Genomic DNA, 11,364 nt, shown 5'->3' with positions numbered 1-11,364 from the left:
AGGAGCCCCAGGAGGTGGGGCCAGTCGCCATGGCGCTGCTGGAGTGAGATGGATGGGTCTGACTCATGCATGATTGGCAGGGAAGTCATGAGACACAATTATGATGATGTGGAACTCAGATACACGCACCAGCGCAAGATGCCACGCACACACACACACACACATCTAGAGACGGGGTTTATAGGGTCATGAAAAACCTGGAAAAGACAAGTCATTTGAAAATAGCAATTCCCAGGCCTGGAGATGTTTTGGAGAAAAAAAAAATGAAGGCAGAACATTTTGGAAAATCTATTGGAGTATATGTGGTTGAGTTGAGATGGACTGAGAGAAATCTATATTGGATTAAACAACACTTTAATGCAGATCAGTCACGTCACTCGAACAGTTTCACATACTGTAAACATCTTACTGGTGTGCCAGCGGTAGTTAAATAAATGTTCATTTTGTATCAAACCTCATAACTTGTCATTGATTGTAGTTAAATAGGATGTGGGAAACTTGACATAGATTTGCCTGTACACAGACATTTCAGAGAACATATGGTGATGGAAATGGGCCTCAAAGTCATGGCAGTCATGGATTGCATTGGATTGGTCAAACTGACAGGAACACTGGCCATGGTCAGACTGGTTGCATCGTTAAGAAGTACTGTAATACTCAAGTTTGCATCGAGGAGTGAGCACAATAACATCAATGAGAGAAATTCCCATACAAAAGTTTATTTACACGGTTAAGATTCAATTTCACAATCTGTAAGTGAGACCAACACACCATATTGTCTGAAACCTGACAGACAACTCATTGTTTGGCATTTAGTGTTAACTGTAAACATGATAATGATACAAAATATATATATATATATATATATATATATATATTAAAAGAATTCCATTAAAGACCTAGCATTTAATGCTTTAGTCGAATACAAATGGTCTCTCTGGAGTCATAATTCAAGGCATTTACAAGCCCTACGCAGACAATCTCTACTTGCACTGATAGAATACCATCTAGTCTTTTAGAATATCATCATATTTATTAGTTGAATTTAGAATGGAAAGAAAACACTGTGTAGCGCTTTGGCAATGTTCACTCCCTACTGATAAAACATACAAACACTATAAATGGTACAAAAGCAAAGCCTGTGGCTGTGGGGCTAGTCTTCCTCATCTGTTACCTCTTCCAGATCTTCATCATCTTCGTCGTCGTCATCATCGTCGTCGTCTTCATCTTGTCTCTGTCCGCTTAGGGCCGGTGGAGGCTGAGGGTATAGTGGTCATAAAATGACAGGGTTACTTCAGTTGAGAGATTAGGGTGCATGTCTAAGCTGTGTACGCTGGAGTAAGTTCTGGAAGTTCTTAACATTCCCAACAAAATCTTTCTGTAAGAATTATGGTCAATTCGTATTCATTATTATATGATCATTTAGTGCTACAAATGTCTTTTTTTAAATGCAAATATCAGATATTGTCACAAACATGACCTACTGACGCCAAAACATGTCCTTAACAGATTGCATCTCTACAGGATAGAGGCTGAGAATGACGTTTTGTTTGTTTGATTATTTCACAGACCTGGCCTTGGAGCCATCTAGGGCACAGACACAGCCGGTGATAACATGATAACACCCCCCATGAAACATACGTGATAGAAGGCAGCAGAAGGCTGGATGGGGACACTGGAGACACAATCTCAATAACAGCTAAGAGAGAATATTAAGGGTGAAATTTAAATATGAAAATGGCTATTGGACCAAATGTTGTGAAATAAGCTTGTTCCTGTTTGGCGTAATGTAACGTGTTGTTTGACCATGTGGTGGTAAAATAATGGCCGCTACTTAACCAGCCTCAGATGAAACAATGGAATGGTTGCAGGAAAGATTGGCAATGATTAACTCATTGCTTTTTATTAGCAGCATTCAGACGCACTTTACCTATCGCTGGGATGTTCATTAAAGCCTAGGATACCCACAATACACCATAGCAGAAGTGCAGAAGTGTTAAGAAGAGACATGATTGACATGATAGGTCATGGCTGGCTGGCTGTCCATTTCTTGTATTTGGCAATATAAAGCTTTGGTCTACATTAAAAGGTTTAGAGGTGGAATAAAACAAACCAAAAAAAAAAAATTAGTAGTATCGCAATATTATTGGCACAATATTATATCGACAGCATTGCTTCTAAAGTCCACAAGTCTGGCCTTTCTCTTGCATCACAGTGGAAACTGGAGAGGAAGTGAGGGTCGAGAACAAATGTACCGCGCCAAGATGACATCAGAGAAACCCAGTATATGATAATACATGGGAGAAATAAATCACAGTGCATCACAGAATCACATCCCAATACGTGCTGTATCATAAAATGTAAAGAATCGCAATTATATCGTAGCGTGGCCCAAATAATGTAATAGTATTGTATCGTCAATTCCCACCCCTAGGTTCATGTAACCTAAAGTCAAGGTCCAAAAGGTTCTAAAAGAGAGAACATGTTCATCTGGTCCAACAGTGCCAACTCTGTAGAGATGAATGACGAATTCTCAATAATGATGCATGATCATACCCCTCCACCCTCTGCTCCTCAGTCCAAAGATTTGAATGATCACAAGGAAGTACATGTGACTCATGTCAGCATAATCACCCTGATCTCTTACTGTCACTGAGCACTGAACCTGTAAAGCATGATTCCTCACAGTCACACAGTTCATGGTGTCACAGAGAGACTTCCATGAGCACGCAGGCAGAGAGAAGACTAAAGTCAAGTAGAAAGACTAAAGTAGTCAAGCTAGAAATCCTGTGCTCCTTATTTTACGACATCAACTAGTTACAACTTATGTCACAGGTTATGTTGGCGTCACAATAAATACAACTACGCAGTGTCATATTTGTGTCAAATCTTGGGATATTACTCTCTGTCCACATGCTTCTTTGGCTTCTGCCGTTGTTTTTGCCGATTCCATATCCTTCAGCTTGTCAACAAATTGTCAGGACAAATCGTTAGGAGGTCTTGAAACGCAATTTGTATTAACGTGGTGTAAAAGTGAGCTACACTGCAACTTTAGGCAGCACTCAGTAGCAAAAAAAAATACCAATTCTTGCGTAATCGGGCTTTTACAGTGATGAATTAAATGGCATCCGCCCCAAGGTGAGTAGGCCCTCTGGGAAAACCCCTGGTATGCCCGATTAGCGCTCCACCTATGGCCCTGGGGGATGGGTTACGCAGATCTACACGACTCACGTGGATGACAAACAGCAGTGTCCCATACAACATGTAGACATTTTTGAGCTATAGAAACAGATGGGATAATAATATCTCTAGCAACTATCTGGTGCAACAAAGCATGGGCAACTGTTTGTGTTTGTTCTTCAGGACCAGCAGCTGCCAAATGGTACAACTGATGTTGGCTGATAAGTCCTTCTGAGTTTTATTAGGCTGAACTTTGAGCCTGTAACTAGCTATGAGGCTGGATGTAGTGCAATGGTGTGTAATGGTTTGTATTTTGTTACGGTTTAGTTTATTGCCATGTGTCAGTCACCATACTACCAACCCACCTAAGCATTGTCCTTGCTCCTCGCACAACAGAACCATCTTATTTGACTTTGTTTCTTCAGTGTCCACTCCAGAGGGTTGACTGAACCTCTGCCCTTGCCTTCTGCCTTAACCTTCCCACCTTTGGGTGAATGGAACCCCCAGGATGCTGCGCTCGTCTAATGAGCGTCGTTTAGCACTGCCGTCTGTGCAAGTACGGCAATCCAGACTATTCTCATTCGTAGTTCCACGTTGGTGGAACGAGCTGCCTAGCACTACCAGAGCAGGGTTTTTTTTACCTTTAAGAAGCTCTTGAAGACCTAACTCTTCAGGGAGAACCTCCCTTCCTAACTTGCACTTCTACTAGTAATTAACTTGCACCTACAGTAGTTACATTTCTGCACTTTTTTGTATTTCTTATGAAAAAAATTGCATTTATTGTTAAACTAGGTGTCTATTGCTGGTAGCTTGATTGTTCTCTCCCTTGTATGTCGCTTTAGACAAAAGTGTCTGCTAAATGATTAAATGTAAATGTAATGTAAATGTAACCTTCAGTGTCAGTGCTGCTTCTGTCTGTCTGTCTTACCTGCAGATTCCCTGAGTGTCCCAGGCTGGAGCCCGTCTGGTTTAGGGAGCGTCTGGTGTTGGCTTGGACTATGTCTAAGCGGGAGAGGGAGTCAGGGGGGTGCAGCATGCTCCTGAACACCTGCCAGGACAACAGCAGCAGCATCAGCTAAACACGTCCTGTGCAAACAGCTTCAGCTACACACATTGAATCAGAGATATTCTCTAATGCCATCTACCACCCATTAGTAGGACATGATAGCCTGGCATTTAGATTTTTTTAGGTCCACATTTGACATTTTCTGGCGAAAGGTTGTGTACATTTGAACGCAACAGCATCATATTAAACCCCAGGCCTCTTCGTCTCTCATTGACCGAGCCTGTGCACAAACACAATGAATGGACAGCTAGAGGACTGTGAGGAGGAATTTGCTTAAGGTGACAAAAAGTGTACTGGATTAGAAAAGGCGGACTGCAACTTTATGCAAAACAACAACAAAAAATAAAATCTCCAGTAATAATGTGCAAAATGGTGCTTGGTGCATTCTTCCCTTCAGCAGTGATGAGAGAGAGACTGTGTGCGGCTCCTGCTGATAGGAGTGAAACTAGGAGACAACACTGAGACACATCTGTGCTCCCTGGGGCATTCAATGGGAATTTGGGCCGCAAAAAATGGCCATGACGTCTCTGGTATTTATAGCAGGAGCTACAGTGAAACTGGAAGGGATTTCACATGTGATTCATCATACAGAGCAAAAGATGGGAGTTAAAGACCATTCATTAGTACTTTGTCTGGCTATCAGGTGCTTTGATGACTAACAAAAAGATAAAAATGGATAATGATGTTTCATATTCATTTGTTCTTTTTCCATTTAGCTTGCTTGTCTGTCCTTTTTACTGTGCCACAGTAGTTTTATGGCACCACTCTCTTCAACCATGCTATTATTTTTATGGCAAGCTGTTTTGTGTTCTCATTTTCCCCAATCACTTCATATATGCGTAGATTTGTGGTTTCAGTTTCACTTATAATGAATGCTGATAATACAGTATTAATCCGTCACAAATGATAACAACACAAATGTTAATGTTGTGTACCTAACATATAGCTAACATATAGCTAACATATAGCTAACATATAGCTAATTCCGCTATATCGTGCCGATGATTATACACGTGGAAATGACTACTTCCTTATCTTTTCACAAATCTGTTTCAATTTCCTTTCAATTTAATAAACCGGCGAAATTGAAATGATGCATGTATGTCAACTCAATAACATTTACACGTCGTAGACCCTTAAGCATTTGGAACCATCGTGTCAAGAATGACCCTAGAATGACCTAGGCTGACATAATTGCATCATGTTGTTCAGTAAAGGGAACTTTAGTTCCTGGATAAATAAAACCATAACTTTCTTTATGAGCTCAAAGACTGTCTTGCCCTGGCTATGAACCTTGAACACCTAAACCATACAGAATACTCTGAGTTAATGAATCACTGCCAATTTAATGATGAGGTATATTAATGATTTCCCTCCAGCAATCAACCTTTCACTGCATGGGCATGCACACTACACACACACACACACACACACACACACGTGCGAACAGATACACACACGTGCGAACACACACACACACACACACACACACACACACACACACACACACACACACACACACACACACAGGTTAGATCTATTGAAGTGTGAAATTAAAGCACAGAGAAGGGGGGTTGTAAATTGGGAAACAGATGTGCCTTGTGCATGCTTGTGCCATAGTAATTTATATTAGCCAGATTCTGCATTTCACAGGGCAAAACAAGCAAGGCAGCATAGCATGAAATCAGACACCCGGGCGGGCAATGACTTGGGCTGGTGAAGAAGGGCTCGTGCCAGCGAGAGCATTCCAGCCGATCAAGCTCGACCAGGTGGCTGGCACCAGGGCAGAACACGGGCATCAGAGAATCTCTTGCAAGAAATCAGGACTTTTAAGGTCACCATGCCTATAAGACCTATTCACACAGGGAAGGTTGAGGTGCCAGTAACTGCTCAAGAATGTCTGCTATGAGGAACAGAGCGTCGAGCTGAGGTGTGAATGGGGTTTTTCTGCCATGGCTGCTATGCTATGTGTGTATCTTCAGCAGATAGGAGCTCCTCCTCTCACTCACTCACTAGACAACAACTACAACTTCAACAAGGCCAGAATCTGGGCTGGCATCGCTATTTCCAGTTCATGTGCTCAAAGAGAATGTGATGACACACCTTAGGTAGAGGGGTCAGCACGCACGCACGCACGCACGCACGCCTTTGCAGGTCATTTCCATAACAAAACTTCCAAGAAAAAAGATTTCCTTATGAGCCCCACAGAGTCAAAAACTCTACTTCAAATGCTTTTCATAGACTAGATTTGAAACCACTCCCAATCAGGCTCTTTAGCCCAGCTTCAATACTGACCTTAACAGGTAAAAGTTCTAAATGTGTTTTCTAACTGTAAAACAATATTTCAAGTTAATATATTCACAACTTCCAACTTTATTGGAGGGAATCTCTTCCATGTCTATGTGAAATCAATCATCTTTGAAATTTAAAGAGACATTACAGAACGTAAATAAAACCGTTTTCAGGCCTAAACCATATCTGGATAGATTGGCAGGCATTGTGACTGCTATATAGCTATGTTGCATAGCTATATAAATGAAATAGAAGTTCTTGCATGGTTTTAAAATAATAATAAAAAATCCCAATGCAATGATCCATTCCCTAGATGAGTTGGTGTGGAATGATCCAGAAGATGACTGAACACAGGGCACACTGTGATTCCCTCCATTCCCCTCCTCCCAGACTGGGTGCAGAGCAGCCCCCTTACCTCCAGGTCTCCTTCCTCATCCACATTCTGGACGTGCTGGTAAGCCATGGTGTAGACCTCCAGTGCTTTGGCATGGAAAGCCATCTCCACAGTCACAAACTCTCCCAACACTTTCTGCATGACCGAATAAAAAGATTGCCTTGTCACTCCAAAAGGGGTGCTGAACATTCAAGCAATTTATAAAAATGAATGATCAACAGAAAAGAAAAAAAAGAGATTGATGGTGCGTTCAAAATCTCCATTATATGTAGAAATACATCACTGATAGAAATCTGGGTGGTAGCAGTGTGCCTTTTAGAGACCTTGACATCGCGGATCTTCTGCTTCTCAAACTCATCTATTGTCTCCTCCAGCTGGCGAGTCGTGCGCGTGGCGTCCATTGTGGCTCTCTGAAGCTCACTCTCTGCCTGTCATGACAGAGCAACAGCACACTAGCAGTCGTGCACACAGCTCTTTTGAGCCGCTGTAGAGTTGGTTCTCAGGCTGTCACAACAGGAGAGGCCACCCGTGGAGAGTAACAACAAAGCCACAACAACACAGCAGAGAGCTCATCTTTGGCCAAACAATATGTGTGTGTGTGTGTGTGTGTGTGTGTGTGTGTGTGTGTGTGTGTGTGTGTCAAATCAATACACGACCAATGTCAAAAGCACACCCACCTGGGACTGTAAGAGACTGTCAAGGAAATGTGGGTCATTTGGAATAGCTGTCAATTCATATCCTTCAACTGCTTCTCCCTTAAGAGGGAGGGCTGACTTTATTTGCTAATGCTGTGCTTGCCCTTCCTTATCACAATCCTTTCCTTTATACTCAGTACAGCTTTTTAATCCAGGTCCCTCTTGGAAAAATACTACTTCTATAGCCTTATTGGCTGTGACCTCACTGCCTCTCTGTCATAGTGAGGTATGAGGTTACATACACTTCTTTTGTGTAATGGAGTGTGTGAGGAGAAAAGACAGACGGAAAGAAGGAAAGAGAGAGAGAGAGAGAGAGAGAGAGAGGGGGACAGAGAGCTGGAGAGTGGGAGGGAGGATGAGAGTTTGGAAACGTTGGAAGGATACAATGATCTGTCTGTCCGAGGGGTTACGCTGTCTCATCCTCTCCAGCTGCCGCATCTGTTTGGCCTCTTTGTCTCGGGCGTTCTGAGTCGTCTTCAGGTCCTCCTGTGAAAACATGGAATCCCTTTACACCTGACCTCTTTCATCCTCAACTCTCCAAATAGTCAAAGAAACATGTCCTTATGGGACAATCAGAAAGAAATGGAAATGATATTGAGTCACTGTTTTGTTAAATAAAGAACAGACATCCAGATGACATTGGTTGTCTCAAATAAGTATCTTTGATGGAGACAGCAAGAAAATCAAAAAATGCTGCCCCAATACTCGGTTTGGAAATAAGCACCTGCCACCGGCCAAACGCTGGGAGCAGGCAAACAGAATTGATGCAATCGTTCTGTGAAAGTCAACTCAACCGTCAGGCAGCCTACCTAGATAGTGTTGTAATTAAATAGCCTAAGCAGCCAATTAGGTAAAAGTTTGCCAAGTCTCCTCTGAACCCTGACCAATCAGAGTAAAGTTCGAACCAAAAGTTAAAAGGCGAAAGAGAAGTGGAGAAGGGCCAACAGTGGGGAGTTTACCGACTGGCTCGTTTTGGAAGAGGCTAGTCAGTCAATGTTTTGCTTCCACTGTTGGCAACACGGTTCGTCTAGCACCAAAACAAACAGCTTTATCGTTGGCACCAAAATAAAGGAGATAGAGGACCACAAAGCCTCCAAATGCCACGAGGTGATGGTCTGTATTGTACAAAGTTGGCTATGAAGAAAACGCACTGTGTGTGTGGTTAAAGTTTGATGTTAAGACTGTTAAAGTTCTGATTTATAATCTACAGTGCACCACTGTTTGGGTGTTGGTGTGTGTGTGTTTGGGGTATGAGGGAGAATATGAATGAAATGTATACTTTTATTTGGGAAAAATGTGTATTTGTATTTGTGTGTGTTTTTTAAGCAAGACAAACAGTACACAGAAGTTAATAACACACAAAAGTGTGATTACAAAATGCTGGCTGGGAAAAAATATGAGTGGCAGGTAGAATTTAGAAAAATGTAATTTCCAACACTGCCTAATACTGACAAAATAAAGTAAATGATATGTAATGAAGTAAGAAACGTTGGAGGCACAACGTGAGAATCTGCTACCCTCTTGTGTTCAGATCTGGCAAAACCCGGGAGGTATTCTTGCATCAATGTGTAGACTACATGAAAGGCGCAGATGATCTAATTTCGTATGTGTTTTATCTTACCCTTTTAAGTTTTAAAACAGCTCCATATCCTTTCAAAGGTTCTATGACTTTGGCCTCCAGTCTTTCTACCTGTGAAAATGTTGACATGTTTATGACAGTGGCAGGGAGCCAAGAAAGTTTGAGGTTTTGGCTAATGTAATATCATGTTATTAATGTAAGATTAAAGTTTTTGTGCTTTTGCATTAGAAGGCATATTTTAACGTTACCTCTGCCTGCCGATAATCCTGGATTTGGGAAAGTTGGTTGGCAAAATGGGTCAGACCACTCTTCAAGTTTGGGGTCTCTGTTTCGGCGTAGAGATTGATTTCTCGGACCAGAACATCAGCTTTGTCCCGTAGTCTCGCCGTCTTGCGGGCGTAGGCTGCGAAAAGCTGGCACATCTCCCCAAAATGCTTCTCCGTGTTTGCAATGTTGTCTTGTATTTGCTTCGTCTGCGTATCTCTGCTCAGATGTTATGATAAAACACATTTTATAACGTTTTTTTTGTTAATCTTCGTGTGTACAGTGTTACGTTCCTAGTGTTTTACAAGTAGTGGAATTGTAAGTGGAAAAATAAAATATAAATAAGTGGCCAAATACTGTCGTATACTAGTTTAACAGCAATTAATTGAGCTTGGCAGGGGGCAGCAAAAGAGCCTGCTAGGAGGTTATGCTATGATAGTTGGCTAAAATAAACTGATAATACTGTGCGCTGGCTAACGTTATCTCGCTTTGAAGAAGATTCAAACTAATTCATGCCACCGTAACTAGCTAGGTTTCCAAACCAGACTTTCCAAATCTGCCAATCACATCATTACAAACAAACAGTACTGTCACTTCATCAAATTAGCGAGCCAACCGGTTGCACAGTTCGGCTTAAGGTAGCATACTCTGTACAGTCAGTATCGTAGGTTAGCAACAGTGAGGATAGTGCTAGCTAATGCTATCTATAGCTAGCCAGTGCTCTTACCTGGCTCTTGCATCTGGAGTGCGACTCATTATGAAGGAGTACATTAAGCAGACAACGTCCTGATGAAAGATCTGGGGTAAGAGAAAAAACAACGTATTTGCAAATTGTAATATTGTGTACAAAGGCAGCTATGCTAGCGCAATGTCTACAAGTGACTGTTTTTTTGCCTGTTTTCTATGCTATCTAGCTAGCACATCTTTGTCAATGCGCTACGGCGTTGCCATGGAACTACAGATGTCAGCTTCCTCCCTTCCGCGCAAAGGACGACGGTATGGAAGTCGACCGGAAGTTTGTAGTTTTTAGCATTCACACTTCCTGGTTCCAAAGAAAAAATCCCAAAGGACGTGTTCTCGCCAAATCGGCGAATAGAATGTGTGAGCAAAACAACGTCAGTAGGCTAGAAAACCTAGGCAAACCGTTTGGTGAGTTAAAATGTAATTATCAGTCAGTCTTACTGAAGAAAAATAAAGATGTTGCTACCAATATGCTGAAGTAAAAAAATGATGGACTATGTCGATAGATGATGGGTAAACTATTAACATTTTATTTGACACGGTTTAAAAGTTTAACGATTAACAAGCCAGTTGTGTATATAGCCGTATGACTTTGTAAAAGTTCAGTTAACACATCAGTTATGCGTTAAGCTTTGTATTAGCCAATCAAACCTATCGTTTTTATCGTTACGGTCAGGTGACTGGTCTTAACCAATCATTACTTAGAATTACTTCCGGGCGAAGCGGATTGTATGGGTTCTGTGGGTATACAACTTGTATATGTCGGTAGACAATGGGTGGTAAGCAGACTATCGGTGGTAACAGGAAGTAATTCTGGTCTCTGATTGGTTAAGAACTGTCACCTGACCCAGAATGGAAAAAAATTATACGTATGATTGGCTAATACCAGGACCTTTATTTTGTCCTTGCTTGCCACCCATCGTCTACCGACAGCTTGCCTCAAGCAGCATGTGAGACTCTGGAATGGTATCCATGGTTACAGACAACTCTTAACTAGGGATGGTAAGATTCACCAATTTGCATCCATGCACCGACACAGGTTAAAAGTTCACGATATGATTGGCCCCAGAGCCGGCTCTAGCCCTTTGGTTGCCCTAGGCGAGATTGAGTTTTGCCCCCCCCCACACACACACACAATACTTAACATCACTTA

General features: G+C 41.9%; 1 protein-coding gene across 1 annotated transcript; it reads right to left on the bottom strand.

The window, feature by feature from the left end:
* Positions 1-337: 337 nt before the first annotated feature.
* On the bottom strand, positions 338-10,447 carry cibar1 (CBY1 interacting BAR domain containing 1). Its single transcript, XM_012836051.3, has 9 exons — positions 10,198-10,447; positions 9,455-9,689; positions 9,249-9,317; positions 8,012-8,113; positions 7,610-7,615; positions 7,256-7,360; positions 6,954-7,067; positions 4,109-4,228; positions 338-1,258 (listed from the first exon to the last, which is right to left on the bottom strand). Exons 1-9 carry the CDS (start codon positions 10,239-10,241, stop codon positions 1,154-1,156), a joined length of 900 nt encoding a protein of 299 aa, XP_012691505.1. The 5' UTR covers positions 10,242-10,447; the 3' UTR covers positions 338-1,153.
* Positions 10,448-11,364: the final 917 nt, after the last annotated feature.

Source organism: Clupea harengus, chromosome 19 (assembly GCF_900700415.2).
Source record: "Clupea harengus chromosome 19, Ch_v2.0.2, whole genome shotgun sequence".
NCBI classification, from domain to species: Eukaryota; Metazoa; Chordata; class Actinopteri; order Clupeiformes; family Clupeidae; genus Clupea; species Clupea harengus.
Note: the sequence above shows the minus strand (reverse complement) of the source record. Positions and strands in the feature narration are given on the sequence as shown.